This window comes from Rattus norvegicus, chromosome 5 (assembly GCF_021556685.1).
Source record: "Rattus norvegicus strain SHRSP/BbbUtx chromosome 5, alternate assembly SHRSP_T2T, whole genome shotgun sequence".
NCBI lineage: Eukaryota > Metazoa > Chordata > Mammalia > Rodentia > Muridae > Rattus > Rattus norvegicus.
The window spans coordinates 112639263-112659769 of NC_141538.1; the positions used below are offsets into that span (position 1 = coordinate 112639263).

Consider the following 20507-nt stretch of genomic DNA (forward strand, 5'->3'; position numbering starts at 1 on the left):
AGTATCGCTGGAATTACATAGCAGCTGGAGAAAGTCCTTATCTGAGAGTCCAAAGAGCAGGGCTCTTGAGCATGTGCATTTTTCTGTAGGTGAAAATTCCATCCTTTTAGCATGAGATACCATATTGGTTTGACCATTAATTCAGCACTACTTGCTCTGGAATGGACTCTTCTGTTATCAGCCTCATCCTTCTCATTACGTAGAGAAACTTTTCAGTGTTTGTTTTTATTTGGTTGTTTTTGTTTTCTCTTGTTGTACTTTGTTTTAATCTCACATTCTCTCTTTGTAGGAAAAGATGCAATATGGATAATATATGTTAGAATAAAGGAATCATGATTTTTGGAGGAATAAAGGAATCATGATATATTTCTATCAAATATATAATATTTGATAGAAGCGCTGTGGTTCATGTTGATTCTCACTGCTGAAGACATCTGTAAGATTGATAATGAGGTCCTAGTATAACAATTATTTGTATCTAGTATCTGTGTGTAAAAGGCTGCTGTTACTAAAGTATTTTTTGCTAAGTTTTATTTTAAAATTAATATGATATCAACCTTTTAGATAAAGTATCAGGGATAATACACAAGTAATGCTAAATATAATTAAGAGAGTAACAGCAAGTAGAAAAATAAATATTTTCTGATGGTGAGGACGAGGATACCCTTTGACTTATTGCAAGGCAAGCAATATATTAAAGTTATCATTTTTCCAACAGTAATTGTTAATTCAAAACACAGAGATCCCTTGCAGAGCTAAACAAATAGGTCCTTTGAAATACAGAGGCTTCACTGGATGATTCATTAAATCTATTAGCAGTATTCACATGACAGCTCTTTTGTTAAAAATAATAGAAAGGATGTAGACCAAAAAAAAAAACTATTGTAAAAAGTTAAGCCTATGATGATATTGTGCTTAGGGCGAGAAGACTCATTGGGAAAAAAATCGACAACTGATTAAAGATGAGCTTTCCCATTAATCACACAATGCATTAGATAATAAACTGCGGTTGTAAACTTGATATGCACCATTGAACACGGAAAAGAAGATCACAGAGACAAACAAAGCAACAGTGTATGACAACCCATCAGCTTGTGGGTATATTCATTTTACAAACATGACTGCACTGTATGTAACGTCTCACTGAACCCTGCTTCAAATAAGGCTATTCTTTAAGTCACATCAATTAATGGTGCCGAGTTTACAATACTGGGAAATCCATCCCTTTGAATAAAAGAAAGAGTGAAGTAGAAATGACTATTTTTTCACACATAGTGTCATGCCAATATTTCATTTCGTTTTCTAAGTGCTCTGTGAAGATGTTAAGTTAAAAAAAAGTTTAAAAAAAACCCGAAGCCAACAATATATTCCACTGACAGGTAATTATGTGAACTAATTTCAAGGACCAGTTTAAACTATGATCACAGATATTTAACTGTCAGTGCTGTATGGATGTAGAAAGACTATTCCCAAACCTCACCAAGAGCACAAACGGAAAAAATCAAAGATCCCAAGACTTGGTAGGCCAAGCTGTGCTGCCTTCATAGAGGAATTTCAGATTTCTTTGGATTTTACTTAGAAGAAAATGTTAGCATTAATTTTGACCTTGTCTTGTGCTTCTGTTTGCATGACTAAATGACAAGGTTTAATCAAACCACAACAAAAATTCACTATGAATTTAGTTTTATGCTCTCCAAAATGGGATCCAGTAATCATATGTCACTATTGTGTTCTGGAACTGTGCTTAGGATGACTTGAAATGGGCTCAAAGGAAAAATACAGAACAAATTTTAATGCACAGTTTTTTTCTTGTTTTATTTGGGGGTGGTGGTTCAGAATTGCAGCTGCCTTTATTTTTTCCCTCATTCATTTATTTTTTGTTTTTTAATTGAATATTTTATTTATTTACATTTCAAATGTTATCCCTTTCCCAGTTTCCCCTCTGGAAATCCCCTGTCTCATCCTCTGTCCCCCTGCTTCCATAAGGGTGCTCCACCACCCACCCACCCACTCCTGCCTCCCTGCCCTGGAATTTCCTTACACAGGGGTGTCGAGCCTTCCAGGACCAAGGGCCTCTCGTCCCACTGATGTCCAACAAGGCCAGCCTCTGCTACATATGCTGCAGGAGCCATGGGTCCCTCCATATGTTTTCAGGGACCTCTTCATATGAATTGAATATAGTATATTTTCTTGCACAACATGTTGTTTTGTTGTTATTGTTTTGGACTTTTATTTTTAGTATCTATATAGACTGGGAGATTTATTCAGTTATTATATGTCACAGGGAAGCTGTCTATAAGCCTTTCAGGACTAGTTATGGCCTTGAATAAAAGATCAAACCTGAAGGTTAGTAAAAATCATCTGGTGTTTAAAAGCCTGAAGCAGAGAGAAACTACGCATCTGAAGTCCTGTTCCCAATGTGCTTGGTTATTACCCAAGTACAATTATTAAGCACATGCAATATAGTGAATTGGGAAGATGAGTAGAATTTCTTTGTCTTTAAAATGTAGTAATTTTAATAATGTTTTTATTGAAAAGTAATTGTGTGGTTGTGTGTGTGACTCTGTGTTTTTGTGTTTATGTATGCATGTTGTCGGTGTCTGTTTATGTGTTTGCTAGGAATTGAGCCTTTGGTAGGTTGTATGTTTTATGTCCTAACTAAGCGTCTACTACTGGGTTATATGCTCACAAGGGTTAAATTTACATTTTAAAAGTTCATGGTAGCTATAATGATTGAAAAATTGTAAGAACAAATTCAGATTTAATTTTGAGCTGTACATTTTATTGAATCAAAGTGCAGATCAAATATTTACAGTCAAAATTATCATATTGTAATGTATTAAAATTATGAAAAATACAACCAGAATTTTGAAAATTAGTAAATAAGTCTATTTATGCTTTTGCATGTATTATACACTGAAGGGTCATTTATTAATTTATTTATATTAAAATATCTTAAAATTTAGCTTTTGTCTAGAAAGACATTTCGGTTATTAAAGCACTCAACTGCTGTTGCACAGAACCAGAGTTCTGCTCCCAGAACCCATGTAAGATACCCTAAAACAAGTTAAAGTAAATGTGACACCATTTTCTGATCTCTAAGGACATCTATGCTCATGTAGTACACAGAAACACATGCAGGCAAAAGCCACACAAGCATAGAAGGATAGATAGATAGATAGATAAATAGATAGATAGATAGATAGATAGATAGATAGATAGATAGATAGAGATAGATAGATAGATAGATAGATAGAGATAGATAGATAGATAGATAGATAGATAGATAGATAGAGATAGATAGATAGATAGAGATAGATAGATAGATAGATAGATAGATAGATAGAGATAGATAGATAGATAGATAGATAGATAGATAGATAGATAGATAGATGTAGATAGGTAGGTAGATGCATAACCAAATCTACAAATCTAGCTTTAACCTTTTAGTATTTTAAGGCATTATTTTATATATTTAAAGGTATATAATGAATTTGAAATTATATACATATCTCATATTTCTTTTGAACAGTGTTGTTTAAAATAGAGGGAATATACATAGCCATATCCTACTGGTACAGGGACTGATACAGGATTTGATTTAAAAAACAATAACAGAAAAACAGACAACAAACATGGAATAGTTGCAAAGGACAGATGTGGGCAGCAGCTGACACACATTTAAAGCAAGATAGTAAAATATCTAATACTCACTGGCCTTCTGTTCATCAGGTCAAGAGCATGCTATTGCTGCATTGAACTTCACCTCAGAAGCAAGAGTACAACGTGTCAGCCTTTACGATAAATCACAATCACGGTGTCTTTTATAATGTTTAAATTATTGCTAGTTTGAATTTTTAAAAATGGATTGATTTTTATATAATCTTTTAGTTTTTACAGCTTTAGAAAATATTACATTCCTATGAAGAGGGCTTTTATCAAAATACTCTTAAAAATAAGGGAGTCATAGAATTACAGGGCAAAATATTTCTAAATGCAATTTTATTTTCTAGGGTGAAGATCTAATGAAACAGTCACTTAGGGGGACTCTAATTCATAAAATTACTTTGTATCAAAATAGTAAACTAAATTTAATTCACTGGAAAATTCAGAACAAACTGTTACATTTGTCCATGAAATTGTTACCCTGATGTTCAATGAAAATAGCCTTTCTCCCTACGGAAGTAAAATAGAATAAAGTTCACCATAGAAAAAACAGTACTTCCAACAAGCAAGTCGAGGAAAATAATAATCACTGGTGTCTTAGAGAATTCTGAGATAATGGCTAACTTTTCCTTGTATTTTTCTCAGGCAAATATAGTTATATTGCCAGCCATGTTTGGGATATTTTAATAAGCACTGTCCAACAAACCCCATGTAGGCTACTTTTTGATCCTCCAGAAAAATCACTTTGGACTATTTTCAATGCTCAGATTGGGGTTTTCAGTCACACAAAGAACAGCCTAATAAAGGATGCTTGTTGACTTGAAAGTATTGTTCACACATTTCCAAAGTGCCAAACATAAAACCAGAGAGTGCTGTATCCACTAGAAAATCCAGTAGAACATTTTTGTGACACCATTAGTAAGATAAAGAGACTGGATGAAAGAGGAGACATAGATTCTGCATCCTGGAGAGCCTGTACTTATTAGTACTTTGAGCAGAACCAGTAAGGGCTGTCTCATCAGGAGACTGATGAAGCCTCATTAGGAAAAGGCTTCAAGTGTTTTGAGAGTAATCCCTCACAGAAAGTCCCATCACAGTCTAAAGTGGATACTAGACAAATGTGCCTACCTGCTCTCAGTGCCTTTGATTGGAGAGAGTCGTATGTGTTTCCTCCTTCAGAAAAAGATGTGCATACAAGTGTAAAATCACTCTGCAGATTTATCAGACTCAGACTTATAGATGCAAAATCGAGAACCCAAATTAGACAGACTTCTTGGATTAAGAGGAGTAAAGTGCCGTCACTTCTCCAGGTACTTACATTGTTCTGGTTTTCATAGTAGCTGTCCTGTCACTTTGGCATGAAATCTACTTTCATATCATTTGAAGTTAAGAAAACTAAAGGCAATTGTACTTTAACACCATTAGGCAGCTACATAGAAGCTCTCTTCTTTATTACCACTTTCTTTATTACCACTTTCTTTATTACCACTTTCTGATTTCTAGAAGCAGAATAACCGGCAGGGGTCAGAGATTAGTGTTCCAGAGTTTTAAAATAAAATTTCTGCCTTTAGATAAATAGACAAAGGTTGAGCATTTATCAAATCCCCATATATCTTAACAAGTCTTGGTCTCTTTAGGTTTCGGGCATTACTATCATATATATATATATATAATATATATATATATATATATATATATATATATATATATATATGAGGGTAGTTGCTGAGTAATTCCCCAGATACAGTTCAACTATGTTGCATGCATGATTAATTCAGGAACGTGGTACTTAAAGTTTGAACTAACTTCCTAAGGTTTGTCATTTCTGAACATTCCAAAGGTGGACTTCCTTTTTGGACAGTGCTAGCCAGCCAGCTAATAAAAAATTTAAAATCTAAATAACCTTAGCTATTACAGTGAGAAACAGTGTGAAATGTATGAAATTATATGAATATCTGCAGGGTATTTATTTCCACATTGCAGCTTTCATTCATTGATGTATGTGTTAGTTTTCTTTCTGTCTGTGATAGGCACTTTAAAGGCATTTAAGTATAGATACATTTTTGAATAAACCAATTTCTGACAATTTTGGAATTAGATATTAATACTTATATAATAACCCTTAACTGTTATAAAGTAAATAAAAATTGGCAATGTTATTGTTTTATTTGAAGAATCAAACATCAATATGAGGGGTCAGAAAAAAAATCTTCCTCAAACAGTATTTAAAGGGAGACAAATTTCTAGGAATCTTTGTGTTAAAATAGGCATAGGAAAGTTACTTTTTCTAAAGAGTTCCTGTCCAGGAGTGTCATGTGCAAATCAGTAAAAGCAGTTGTCTATGAAAAGCAATATGTAGATGCTTGAGAATCATAGACGATCCAGAAAATTGTGGTGATTCATTCTATGTAAAAATCTCAGTAAAGTTTCTAGTGGTAATTCCAGCTATTCTACATGGATGATTGAGGCAGGAGGATTATAATTTCAAGGGCTGCATGTTCTACTGATTGAGTTAATTAGTTCTGAGGCCTGAAGAGGATTGTCAGGGAAATCAGGCAGGAAAAAGCATAGTGAGAAATGTTTTGAAGTAAGATGTTCAGCAAACCCCAAGACAAGGGGAAGGTATGGAAAGGCAATGGAATAGGTGTAAGATTATATGTAAGTCATGCTGGAAATCTTTAGGCTATAAAGAGTCTGCGTTTCTTGGTTTTGAATGAAGGAGGCAATGGAATATTTAAGCCAGAGGGTTATTAAGAATTTGTATTTTAGGATTGGGTAATTTTGAAGGAAGTACAAATTTGCTTCCTGGAGAAGCTAGACTCCCACAGATTGATGAGGAAGCCACTACCATGGGCTGCGAGAAAATGGACACAGTAGCAAAGCCAGGGAAAGTAAATAAAATATTCAGGAAGAAAAGCAATCCTCAATGAAGAGTAACCAGTTAGGATGAATTACAGGAGAGAAGCTCAGACAACAATGAGATTCCTTTGTCGAAGGTAAAGTTTGGTATCCATAGAATTCATTCTAGCTAGGGTGTGTATTGTGTAATGTATTTACATATGCTTGTAATAACATTGTGAATTTCTAGGGAAGGAGGATGCCTGAGAGGCTGTATCCTCAGTGACAATGAGGAGAAGGTATCGGGAAAGAACTCTGTGAGTGTGAGAAGGGTGGCAACCTTTGGGATATAAATAAACAAAATAATTAATATTAAAAACATTTGCTCAGCGTCTAATATTAAATCAACTTTTTGTTTTTATCATCTCTGTAAGTTTTCATTTTTATATACCAAAACTTATGTTTTTGTTGTTTCAACCATGTTTTGAGATTATAATATATCAACAAAATTTCCTCCTGCCCTTTCCTCCATCCAAAGTTTCTCAGATACTCACATTGCTCTCTCAATCCTCAGCCCTAAGGAATGCTGAGAAGGAGAACAACAGTCTCCTTCAGGGAAAAATCACAACAGTTAATTATCTATGAGCAAATACTCAGCCCTGAAAAAATACACACAAATAACATTATACAGATTAAACAGGTTATATTTAGAAATATATATATGTGTAATGTATTTAAATATGCTTGCAATCACAAGCATATTCAATTTAATAAAATAATAAATTAAATTAATTTTAAGTATCTTAATTACCTTGGTCATCACATTCTTTTTGTTTGGTTGGTTTTTTATTACAAAATATCTAGAAAAATAGATTTTCACACAACTACTGCTGAATAAAACCTAAAAGCATAGTACTGTCCTCTCTGTTTTATAAAAATGAAGAAAATGACACAAATAATCTTTATTTAAAAGTACCCCCAAATACTGGGGTATTGATTATTTCATCACAAGTACTGAGACACTGACTGTAACGAAGTAGCTTTCATGATTATTAGTGTATCCCAGAGTAATGTTAATCATAATTATAAGCATAATCATAGCCATTATTTAAATAATATATTTAAATAATAAACATGTGATGATATATTTATATTATTAATTGCTGTAATAGAACACCATAACTAAAAGAAAATTGGTGATAAAAGGGTTTGGGTCCCTACACTTCCACATAACAGTTCATCAACAAAGGAAGTTAAGGTAGCAATGTAGAAAGTGAATCAAACATCATGGAGGATTGTTTCTTATAGGATTTGTCTCCTTGGCTTATTCTGCCTGCTTTTTATGTCATTCAGGAGTGAATCGTCCCCAGTGGTCTGAGACTTCTCACACCAATCATTACTGAAGGAAATACCTGACAGACTTTCCTCTAGGCCAATATAATAAGTAGTATTATTTAAATAATAGTCATTTAAATACAAAATTATTTTAAAAGTAGCCACAAATAATGGGATAGCAATGTGGTTCATCACCACGCTGAGACACAAGACTGTAAAGGAGTAGCTTTCATGGGGAATAATGTTAATAAGCTTCTTCCAGAAATGACACCAGGGACACAATGACTTTCATGTAATAATTGGTCCAGCAATAAAGTGATTTGTGTTGTTGTTTGTATATTGCCATAAATGAGATTTTTATTAAGCATTAGGATGTTGGAAGTATATTTTTATATAATATTCTTTTGCTATGACCATTTTATTAGGCTTAAATTAGAATTGTAAGTAATTAAAAATGTATCATCTTTACATTTGAAAAACAGAAGTATTCCAAGAGCTTTTCTACTTGATAAACAAATATTCTAAATAAATATTTATTTTATTGAATTATAAACAAAAAGAGCAGTGTCCCTCTCCTCCTATGCTGCTTCTAAAAGAGCAAAGCTTACCTTCTGGATTTATGATCAATGTCAATTACTATAAGTAGAACAGATAGAAGACTCACCCATTATGAAATTCCTGGGTAAATGGATGGCGCTGGAAAATATCATTCTGAGTGAATTAAACCAGACCCAGGAAGATAGATTTTAAAAGTTTTCTCTCATTTATGGATGTTAGCTTTGGATTGTCAGATATGCATGTTTCATTTGGAATAACCACAATGTTCAAGAAATTAGTAAGAGACAGCAGATGTGTCTTTCAAGAGGCAGGAAACAGAATGCAGTGGTAAATTTAAAAAGGATAATAGATCAGGAAGTGTTAAATGGGATCCAAGAGTGAAAGCAGAGCGAGCAGAGCAGAGAATTCAAGGAGGGATAAATAACACCAAACACCTCTGGGCCATTTATCTGTAAACCTGTAGAAAAGTAAGTGTGTGTGTGTGTGTGTGTGTGTGTGTGTGTGTGTGTGTGTGTGTGTGTGTGTGTGTGTGTGTGTTTGTGTGTGTGACAGACAGAGAGAGAGAGAAAGAGAGAGAGAGGAGAGAGAGAAAGAGAGAGAGAGAGAGAGAGAGAGAGAGAGAGAGCCCATAAAAGATACCATAATCTAGAATGTAAAAAGGCCAGTGCCAGGAATTTGTTGCTTCTTTTGGACATATTGACTAATGAGGTCCCGGAGATAAGCTCTCTATTTCCTGACATGATACTGAATTTTCCATTATGTGGGCTAGAGTCATTTGGGCAAACAATAATGACCTATAGGCAAGTCTTTTAGGCATTTTTTCATTAATGATTGGTGTGAGAAGTCTCAGACCACTGGTGACAATCCATTCCTAAACAACGGATCTGAAATGACATAAAAAGGATGAATAAGCTAAAAACCAGTAAGAAGTACTCCTCCATGACTTTTAATTCAGTTTCTACGTTGTTGCCTTAACTTCCTTTGATGATGAACTGTTAATGTAGAAGTATAAAGAACATAATCGCATTTACTTTTATCTCTAATGTTCTTTGGGTCATGTACCCTGCATCACAAGACAGTTAGAGCTTGAAACTGAAAATACCACATATTAGACATGAAGAAACAGAGAAATCAAGGTTCTATGAACCAGGAAGCTTCATTGTTCCTGGGTAACTTTCACAGCATTGGAATTTGGTATGGATGCTACAGGAGGATAATATTACTGAGTTTTGAACATTGTGAGGGATAATACTGATTGACTTGACATGCCACGCTTAGAATCACAATAGTGTCAGACCATCACAGAAGTAAGCAATCACTTTCTGATTGGTTTCAAGACCTTTTCCACAAACCTATATTTGGCACTAGATGGACCAAAATCTATGACAAGACAGGTCATAGGCTGAAGAGAAAAATCTATTATTATTATTCTGACAGATAATGACAATAATGATTTATTTTCATGTCTTTGGATTAAAGAATCAATTCTCATTAGAGAAGCTTCTATTTCCTGATCCATTAATACAGGGAATCAAAACTAGAGTAGGTACAGAGAAAATACTGTGGAATTCTCAATCCTAACCACAACTTTTATGTTGTCTGCCACTCCAAGCTCAAGTATAATTTAAGAAGAATGGGTAGAGAAAGTGTAAGAGCCAAAAATGAATAATTATAAGGAAAAATATCCTTTTGGCAAAACAGTGCAGCTGCAGATATTAACTCTTAGGATGTGTGACAACACCTGGGCAAGCTGAAACCAGACTAGATCCAAGCTTGAAAAGGGAAATGACTCACAAAGTCTTACCCCCATTTAAGAAATGACACCTTTCAAAATAGGCACAAATAACATAAAATAACTCGGTGTGACTCTAACCAAGCAAGTGAAAGATCTGTATGACAAGAACTCAAGTCTCTGAAGAAAGAAACTGAAGAAGAGATCAGAAGCTGGAAAGACCTCCCATGCTCATGGATTAGCAGGAATAATATAGTAAATATGGACATTTTGCCAAAAGCAATCTACAGATTCAATGCAAGCCCCATCAAAATAACAACTCAATTCTTCATAGAGTTAGAAAGAGCAATTTGCAAATTCATTTAGAATAACAAAAACCCAGGATAGTGAAAAACATCCTCAACAATAAAAGAACTTCTAGGGGAATCACCATCCCTGACTTCAAGCTGTATTACAGAGCAATAGTGATAAAAAAAAATTGTATGGTATTGTTAAAGAGACAGGCAGGTAGATCAATGGAATAGACTTGAAGACCCAGAAATGATCCCACACACCTATAGTCACCTGGTCTTTGACAAAGAAGCTAAAACCATTCAGTGGAAAAAAGATAGCATTTTCAACAAATAGTGCTGATTCAACTGGAGGTCAGCATGCTGAAGAATGCAAATCAACTCATTCTTATCACACTGTACAAAGCTTAAGTCCAAGTGGATCAAGGAGCTCCACATTAAACCAGATACACTCAAGCTAATAGAAGAAAAAGTGGGGAAGAACCTTCAGCGATGGGCACTAGGGAAAATTCACGAAGACTTCTCAGCTTAAGAATATCAAATGTCTGAGAAGTACCTAAAGCATTGTTAAATATCCTTAGTCATCAGGGAAATGGAAATCAAAACAACCTTTAGATTCTATCTTATACCAGTCAGAATGGCTAAGATAAAAAACTCAGGTGGCAACAAATGCTGCCAAGAACGTGGAGAAAGAGAAACACTCCTCCATTGTTGATGGGATTGCAAGCTGGTACAACCACTCTGGATATCAGTCTGGAGGTTCCTCAGAAAATTGGACATTGTACTACCTGAGGACCCAGCTATATGACTCCTGGGCATATACCCAAATGATGCTCTAACATACAACAAAGACACATGCTCCACTATGTTCATAGCAGCCTTATTTATAATAGACAGAAGCTGGAAAGAACCCAGATGCCATTCAACAGAGGAATGGACACAGAAAATGTGGTGCATCTACACAATGGAGTACTACTCAGCCATCAAAAAATGACTTCATGAAATTCATAGGCGAATGGATGGAACTGGAAAATATCATCCTGAGTGAGGTAACCCAATCATAAAAAAATACCCATGGTATACACTCATTGATAAGTGGATATTAGCTCCAAAAGCTCAAATTACCTGATTCAATCCACAGACCACATGAAGCTCAAATAGAAGGATGACCAAAATACAGATACTTCAGTTCTTCTTTAAAGGAGGAACAAAAATATTCATAGGAGGTGATATGAAGACAAAGTAAGTTTGGAGCAGAAGGAATGGCCATTCAGAGCCTGCATCACCTGGGCATCCAGTAACGTGTGTGTGTGTGTGTGTGTGTGTGTGTGTGTGTGTGTGTGTGTGTGTGTGTGTGTGTGATGAAGCCAAGAAGTGCATGGTGACAGAAGCCTGATATAGCTATTTCCTGCAAGGCTCAGCAGAGCATGACAAACATAGAGGTGAATGCTAGCAGCAAACCCCTAAACTAAGAACAAGACCCCCTTTGGATGAATTAGAGAAAGGATTGAACAAGCTAAAGGGGCTTGTAACCCAATAAGAACCACAATATCAACCAACCAGAACTCCCGGGAACTAAACTACTAACCAAAGAGTATATGTGGACAGACCCATGACTCCAGCTGCATATGTAGCAGAGGATGGCCTTGTTGGGCACCAATGGGAGGAGAAACCCTTGGTCCTGCCAAGACGGGACCCACCCCCAGTGTAGGGGAATATCAGGGTGGGGAGTCAGGAAATGAGGTTTGTTGGGGAGAGGGAACACCCTCATAGAAGAAGGGAAGGAGGATAGGGTAGAGGGCTTATGACAGGAAACCGGGAAAGGGAATAACATTTGAAATGTAAATAAAACCTGAAATATATTATACATTCATCATATATATACATATATATATATATATATATATATATATGATTTTGGCAATTAGTAGCTTCTGGAAGAAGGGAAGACAGCTTTCTCTAAGACTATAGCCACCGGTAAGTTCAATTACCATGAGCAGCATAAGTTGGACTTGATGGGTTTGTAAAAAACAGGCAGCAGCCACTGGTGGTGGTAAAAATGTTGAGAAGTATAGTGGTATTGGTGGAACTGGGGGAGTTAAGGAATGGGTGACCATTACCTACTTGTAAAAAGAATCTCAAAGAGTTAATAAATACAATATTAAATTACATTTTTCTGACTCAATGTGAATTCAGTGTAGACACCTTCAATAAATGACATATACTAGCACCATGGGAGCTAGTTTTCAGAAAAGAAGCTTCAGGTCACCCAAAGGAGAAAAGCAACTAATTGTCCTGTCAAACTCTACTTCCTGCGAATTACAAATGTTTCCAGAATAGCAAAATGTTTTAAGCGTTTCTATAGTGGCACTTACATCCTTGGGGTAAACAATGGCTGTCTAATTGGTATTCAGGCCTTCCTTTTTTTTGGTTCTTTTTTTTTTTTTCGGAGCTGGGGACCGAACCCAGGGCCTTGCGCTTCCTAGGTAAGCGCTCTACCACTGAGCTAAATCCCCAGCCCTATTCAGGCCTTCTTAACAGGAAGGGATTCATGCCTAGTACTGTAAACTTATTCACTATATATGGTCGAAACACCTGCACACACTGCTCAATTAAGAGATTTGATATTTATTTCCTGCTGTTAAACTGTGTTGCTTCTCCTCTGAAACAAGCTTACAGAATAAAGGGAGGCAAGGAACAAGGGAAAGTTATTGACTTTTAGAGCTGAGTAGGCTTATGCTCTAGTCCAGGCTTTGTTATGTACTAGCAACATAATCAAGAGTATGTTAAGACAGTAATCCACTATTACAGTTTTTATTAATCTATCATAACTATGTCCTTATTCATTAATACTATTCTGGTGGTTTTGATAAGCATAAATTGCAAATCAAAGGAATTTGTCATAGCTTGCATACTGTTAGTACATACATACATACATACATACATACATACATACATACATCTTCAGCTCTATTGAGACAATAGTGACTACTTATAAGTTGAGAGTTTAGTAAGGCACTTTTGATATATATATATATATATATGTGGCAATTAAGATAATATATAGTGATATGATGGTATTCAATAAAAATATCATGGAATAAAAACTTCTGGGCTGTGGAGATGTCTTAGTGAATAAAGTGCTTATTGTGAAAGTAGGAAGACCAGAGTTTGGACCCCCAGAACCCAAGAAGATACTGTGTGAGAGTGACAGGTCTCCTGTAATTCATGCCTTGGAAATCTGAGAAAGGGGGTCTTGGGGACAGCTTCCTAGCAAGACAAGTCATGTTGGCAACAACTCATTGGTTTGACTGAGAAACCTCAAAGATACATGTGAGATAGTAATCTCAGGAGAGTCCTAGCATTCCTACACACACACACACACACACACACACACACACACACACACACACACACACATACACACACACACACACGAGCAAACACATGAAAACACACACACATATGAAAAGGGGAAAGTAAGTAACTTTGTCTTGATACAGGGATTCAGAAGGAAATGATAGGGACAAACCCCAGCTACTCACTACTAGCATTTTTGAATTTTATTTTACACATATGTATGTGCTTATGAAACTATGATAAAAATTCATTATCTGTTATCTAGGTAAACATCTACAATAATACTGAAGGTAGATATGGAAAAATAGCAATAGAAATAAAATTCAGATTTGTAAACATGGAAAGTGGCCTTATCACTGCCATTTATAAGAGTAACAATACATTTTTATTATCACATGCGTATTGTTTCTTGTGTTTATTGCAGCATAGCAGTTTCTCTTCTGTATAACTCAGGATAAATCATTTTCCCTCTCATTTCATCCATGGTCTTGGGATGTCAGTGAGGATGTTCACTGGAGAATCCCTAAGCTATATTCCAGTTTAAGGTGCTGTGATTTTCTGACCACTCAGGAACTCAGGTCCCAGTTTTCATTTCAGACTCAGCATTTGGAGGCTGTCCTGTCAGAGACTGTGTATTTGATTTCCCAAATTCCGAATCCTTTTTCTCATCTTTATATATTATTTCCACTAATTCTTCTAGTTTTTTCTCCAAATATGTCTTCAAAGTCCTTCGTATTTGTCTCATTTTCCTCCGATGTGTGACACAAACATGGAATCTGGAGTAGAGATATGACAATCCGTAATTCAAGTTAAAAAGCAGTATTTAAAAAAATATCAATGCAATTATTTTCTTTTACTTTTGGATTACTCTGTGTTCCTTCTCTCATTCCCATCCAGCTTGTGTGTGTGGTTTTTCCCTTTTCCTCCTTTCCATTAGGGAGAAGGGAGTTTAGACATAACACTCTCTTTTGCAAAGTAATGCTTGGATGGGGGAAAACTCACAGTAGCACAGCACTTGCCAAAATGACAGCTTCTGCTGTAAATATCAAATAGAGTGAAATTTCTCGATTTTCAGCCTCCCTTGGGTCATCATCTAGAAGATAAAAGGAAATAGAGAAAATGAGTTTGGAATGAGGGAAGTTGTTACTATGATGCTTTCTGCAGAATGGATATCACCATTCTTCAATTCCTTGTGTTAGATCCCTCCAGAAAACTGTTACTTGCTGTCCTTTAGCCCTAATACCTTCTGAGGCGGAGTCTAACATCCAGCCGTATTCATTCTTACCTGGTCCCACTGGCTTTATTCTAAGTTGTTTAAGTTTAATCTTTTACTAAGCATTTTATTTTAGCCTTGGTTCCCCTTTTTAGCAGTACTGTAAGCTTCATTAAAAGTACGCAAATAAAAAGGTAGTGGGCCATCCAGTTCCTTGAGACCTGCCCCCCCCATCACCTTGACAATATTCTCCTCTGAAACACCGGGTGGTCATTCGAAGACAGGTCCAACAATCAAGGACAGGACCTTCAGTTACAACTGGCAAAGAAAAAATATAATCATAAAGGGTCATAGCAAGGGTTCTCCTTAGCTCACAAATAGAGATTAAATCTTGGACATTTCAGGACTCTTAAGTTACATTTCTTGGAATCCTTTCTCTACTAATCAAGATTCTTAAAAATTCAAAGTTATAAATATTTGGCTGTGGGCGAAGTGGAGCAATGATGCCATAGCTCACGTTGGAGCTGTGGGTCAGTACCTCTTCAAAATGTGGGGTAATACAGAAATTGTATATGCCTAGTTTTGTCATCAGATGTTATTGATATTTCCTCTACGACTCTAAGAATTGGGAGAAAAGAGCAAACAGAGAAAGGAGATGGGCTGAAACCTCTAGACGTCCCATGTACTGTACTCACTGCAATCTTCTGAACAAGCTGAAAGAGAATCAAAAAGATCCGATGAGCTCAGACTCACCCTCACTGTGCCACATCAATACCCATCTTACTCCTGCTGTCTCTTCACTTCGCACTATACCTAAACCCGTCTGACCTGGATGCTCATTCCCCTTCTCACCCCATAGGTCCTGCTCTCTGACATAATTTTAATGCTGTTTAGACAGAAATGTCTCATTACCAACTTCAGAGAAGTTCTTTAGTATTTGTGTCAGTTTGTTCTCCAAGTTTTGGCGGACCTCCAGAAGTTTGCCTCGAATGATGAAGACTCCTAAAAGAGAAATGGACGTGACACCAGCAATCAGGGTGATTGTTTCAGAATTTAAGCCCGTTATATTGCTTTGTTATCCCTAGTCAAATTTCCTCTTTACCTGTTTGCACCATAAAAGCTTTAACAGTGAGGCAGTGCCTTACCTTTCCATGTTTCATTGCCCAGTCTATAAAATTCATCCTTCAGCCATACTCTCAATTTGACAACATTTCGAACAGCTACACAGGAAGGAGAAAAGTATGTGTAGGGGAGGCAATAATCATATCTTTGAAGGATATGGATTGGACCCACTTGTTTTGTCCCATGCCTCCCATCCCCCTTTAACCTCCCCATTTCTCAGGAATCGTTTCCCTCACCCAACAACCGAAGCATCTTATCCTTGTGAGAGACCTTGGAGCTTATATGGGTTATCTCCTTATGCTGCCTTTCCAGCAGTTGATTTCTCTCAGGAACTTCTAGAGGTACCAGGTTTTCCAACAAGATCCTAACATCCTCTGTAAATTTGGGGTCACACTCCAAACAGCCCTTGACCCCATGAAAGGCTGCCAGGAACAGAGGTAAAAACAGAAGTATCCATAGGTCTCTCATTTCCTTGCCCCACCCCTTTCTCCCAACACTGGTTGTCTTGGCAACTGGTTCCCTCTTCTTCAAAAATCCAGGAATGAGATCATTGTCTTGGATATTCTGAGTACATTTTCTCCTCCTTTTCCATCCAAATTTTAGGGAATCTCATCTCCCTAAGGATCTTCAGTAGTTTTCTGACATTTATCCTTCATTCCAGAGAGAGGGAACTGCTGGCTGGGGAGTAGTTACCTGAGTTCTGAGTGTAGAACACAGAGAGAAAAGCCTTGAGCTCACACAAGCAGAGTTCTGTGCCAGGAGATATCTAGAAAAGATTTCTTTAGTTCTCTGTGTGTAAGACTTATCTGATCTGTTATCTCTTGTAACTTAATAAGAGACACAGATGATGGAAGGGATTTCATAAGACCTTAGAGTTCAACCCATACTTATCATCTAGGAGGTAAGACATGCCAGGAATATTTGAATGGTTTGGGTCTCGTTTCCTTCTCGTTAGCCATGTTATTTTAAGCAATGGACATTTATAAGCAGTTATAGTTGATAAATGTTCTGTAATTTAATTTCTGTAATAAAATTTCCTACAATGTATAAGAAATTTTAGAATACTTGTTTTTGTGGAATTATTCCTTCAGCCATTTTAAATATCATTTTATCATATTATTTTCAGTGGACTTAGAGAATGGATGTAGTATAGGAGATGTGGAGTCTGTAGTAATAATTGGGAATCTAATCATATTTAGAGTACCAGAGCACATGCAGCCTGAAGTACTGATGCTACAATATTTCACGTGTAAAAATGTAAATGCAGTTATCATGGACTTTTGTCTTGGACCACTTACATGAATCACAGACAAGTCAACTTTTCCTTCAGTTTATGAGGTCTTTGATTTAAAAATGTTCTTAGTTCTTTATAGTAATTAAGGCAGTTTTTTTCTAAGAAGATTGGTTAGGTGTTTTATTTATGCATTGTTTATGTAGCTGTTACCTCCTGGAAAGCAGGAATGGCTGGTAATAAAATTTATAGCTATGATACCATGGAGTCAAGGAGTGGATTTTATAGAGGAAATTAGAATAACTACTATGAGTTATATACTTACCGTGTGTCCAAGTACTACACAAGGCCTTCAGACGGATGGTGATATACCCTCATAAGTAAACATTGCTTCTAGAAACTGCTTTCTTCATTTAATAGAGAAGAATCTGACGGTCAGAAATGTAGAAATCTTCCCTGGCCATACAATTTACTGGTTATGGGTAGGGTTCAAACTCAGGTCCATTTGGCTCCAAATCTTGTATACTCCATTATCTAATAGTATTCAAATTCTAAAATAAAACAAAATAATCTGTTTTAATTTGAAATTTCAGGAGATGATATCCAGTTCAAATTACTTTTATTACTCTCTGAAAATAAAAATTTGTTCTGGTTTTACATTTTCTGATTAGACAATCTCATTTCTAAAGAATCATACAGATATTACATATTAAGGTCTGAATCCAAGAGAGCTAATGGAATTAAACGATGACTAGAAAACAAACTTTGGCATATGTAGCAGATGTGCAGCATGGTCTTCTGTGGAGGGACATGCAGGACAAACTTTAAGCTTTGTGGACCAGATGGTCTTTGGCACACTTACTGAAACTTCTGCTAGAAAAAGAAATCGACTAGCCATGAAGAAAGGGATGCAGCTCTTCTAATAATACTTCTTTTTTACTTTATTAAAATACTGAGTTTATTTCACATGTTTATTTTTTATCTCCCTACCATTTCTACATAGACCACCACTAATATTACATCATATCATAACATTCTATACATACTTAAAACCGAGTAAAGGGTGGAGTTCCATCCTTGAAATCTAAGCAGGTGTTTTAGACAACATATTCTGGGCAGGCAATTGTACCTGGACAAAATGGCAAGGGTTGAGTTACACATTGTAGAGGCAGAAGCAATGAACTAGGAAGGCAGTCCCAATAATATTTTAAAAGACCAATAAAGTCAACTAACACAGACCCTTGGGGACTCCTCTACACATATGTGGCAAATGTGCAACTTGGTCTTTATGCTGGTACCCAACGACTGGAGCAGTGGCGGGGCAGTAGAGACTCTCCACAAATCTGTTGCCTGCCTTTGGATCCCTTTCCCCTAACTAAGCCACCTTGTCTGATCTCAATGGGAAAGGATGAGCCTAGTCCTGTAGTGACTTGATGGGCCAGGGTGGGGTGACACCCAGGAGGGACTCCCCCTTTTCAGAGGAGAATGGGAGGGAGGTGGGGAAGCGGCTTTATGAGGAAAGAATGGGAGGAAGGAGTCTATGATTGAGATGAAAAGTGAATAAATAAATAAATAAATAAATAAATAAGTAAATAAATAAATTAAATAAATGAATGAATGAATGAATGAATGAATGAATGAATGAATGAATGAGGGGAAGAAATATTTGTGGCCTTGAAGCCAGGTATGAGAATACCCTGCTGTAGCATATGCAAAAATAATCATTATCTTGGAATAGTTTGTAGAGTTTCATAAATAAAAAACACTTGAACTTTGCAAAAGGAGTTGTTTAGAAATTAATTAATAGCATAATGAGCACAGTAGTTGATTAAAATAAAAATACTTATGACTTAATATAAGTGCTTAAATTCTAGGTTAATTATGTTAATATTAGTTTGGGTTGGCATGAAATAAACAATTGTTTCTCATTTGTACAAAGTTTTAGGTTAGCCAGCTGTACACAATATTTGCTGAAAGTAGAATATAAAACACAAACTTACGTGTGTCTCCACGCTATACCAAGAATTTATTTACTAATTTGTGATTCTTACGTGGATCTTTGTGAATACTTGTTAATGTACTATAACAGTAATATTTAGAAGTTCTCATTCCTGATAGCTGTTTGTAGCATTTGATCTGTGTTACTAATCATTTAATGCCTTGAAGTTTTACAATTGGAAGAACAATTTTTATTTAAAAAAAAACCCTATGGTTGTATGTACATTTAATGATAAATAGAAGTCAATGGAATCTACTGTATTGTTTTCTCTTCCTATATTTACAAGACCCTTAAAAGAATGACAAGTAATATTGTTTCCTTTTTCAGATTTTTAAAAATTATTTTTATGTGTATATGTGTTAGCCAGCATAAGTTTATATATATTATACATATGCTTGAGGACATGTAGGTCAGAAGAAGGTTCAAAAGACACCATCAGATCCTTTGAAAATGTACTCCCAAGCAGTTAAGAGCTGTCACATGAGTGCTGAAAATCAAATTTACTTTCTGAGAGCAGTAAGCGTTTTTATCAGTTGAGTCATCTCTCTAGTTCTCGAGTCTCTTTTACCGTAACCACATCCTGATTACAATATGGAATTAGAATCATTAATTTATATTATCTATATTATAAACTATCATTCTAGGGAACACTGTAAGCGTATGATGTGTTGAAATATGTACTGTATGCCAGATATTTCATAGGTAAAATGTCTAATTGTCTCTATACCTCTCCATTGTTATTCAGTTCTCATGTATGAATTGTTGTGGATAGCCTAAAAGTCCAAGAAGGAATATGTCTCTGGCAAAACTCCCTCCACCAAATATGAACTAAAGAAAATGTTGGTGCTATTGAGATAAAGGGAAGAAATAATGGGAAATAAATACAAACATTAGAAGTTAAGCTGCAGAGTAAAAATGAAGGTCCTAAAGAGGAAGATGTATTACAAGGCCTACAGAAAACACAGAGAGGGTACATGAGTTATTGATTTGAGATACTCATATATGGAGAGATGTACCTGAGGGGAAGTGTGAGCATGAGATGATTTGCTAATACAAAACATTGATATTTACATTTAAGGCATTACTTTCTCCATTTTAGAAAGTACAACTTTGATACTTAGAGAAACTAGGGGCCATGTAGAAAATCATATATTGGGGAAAGA

General features: G+C 35.8%; 1 protein-coding gene across 3 annotated transcripts; it reads right to left on the reverse strand.

The window, feature by feature from the left end:
* Positions 1 to 14141: 14141 nt before the first annotated feature.
* On the reverse strand, positions 14142 to 16822 carry Izumo3 (IZUMO family member 3). 3 transcript variants are annotated; one of them, NM_001447035.1, is given in 7 exon segments: positions 14142 to 14555; positions 14782 to 14872; positions 15230 to 15310; positions 15688 to 15705; positions 15905 to 15994; positions 16138 to 16212; positions 16351 to 16822. In NM_001447035.1, coding segments are annotated over 7 exon segments (789 nt in total). In that variant the 5' UTR covers positions 16583 to 16822; the 3' UTR covers positions 14142 to 14353.
* Positions 16823 to 20507: the final 3685 nt, after the last annotated feature.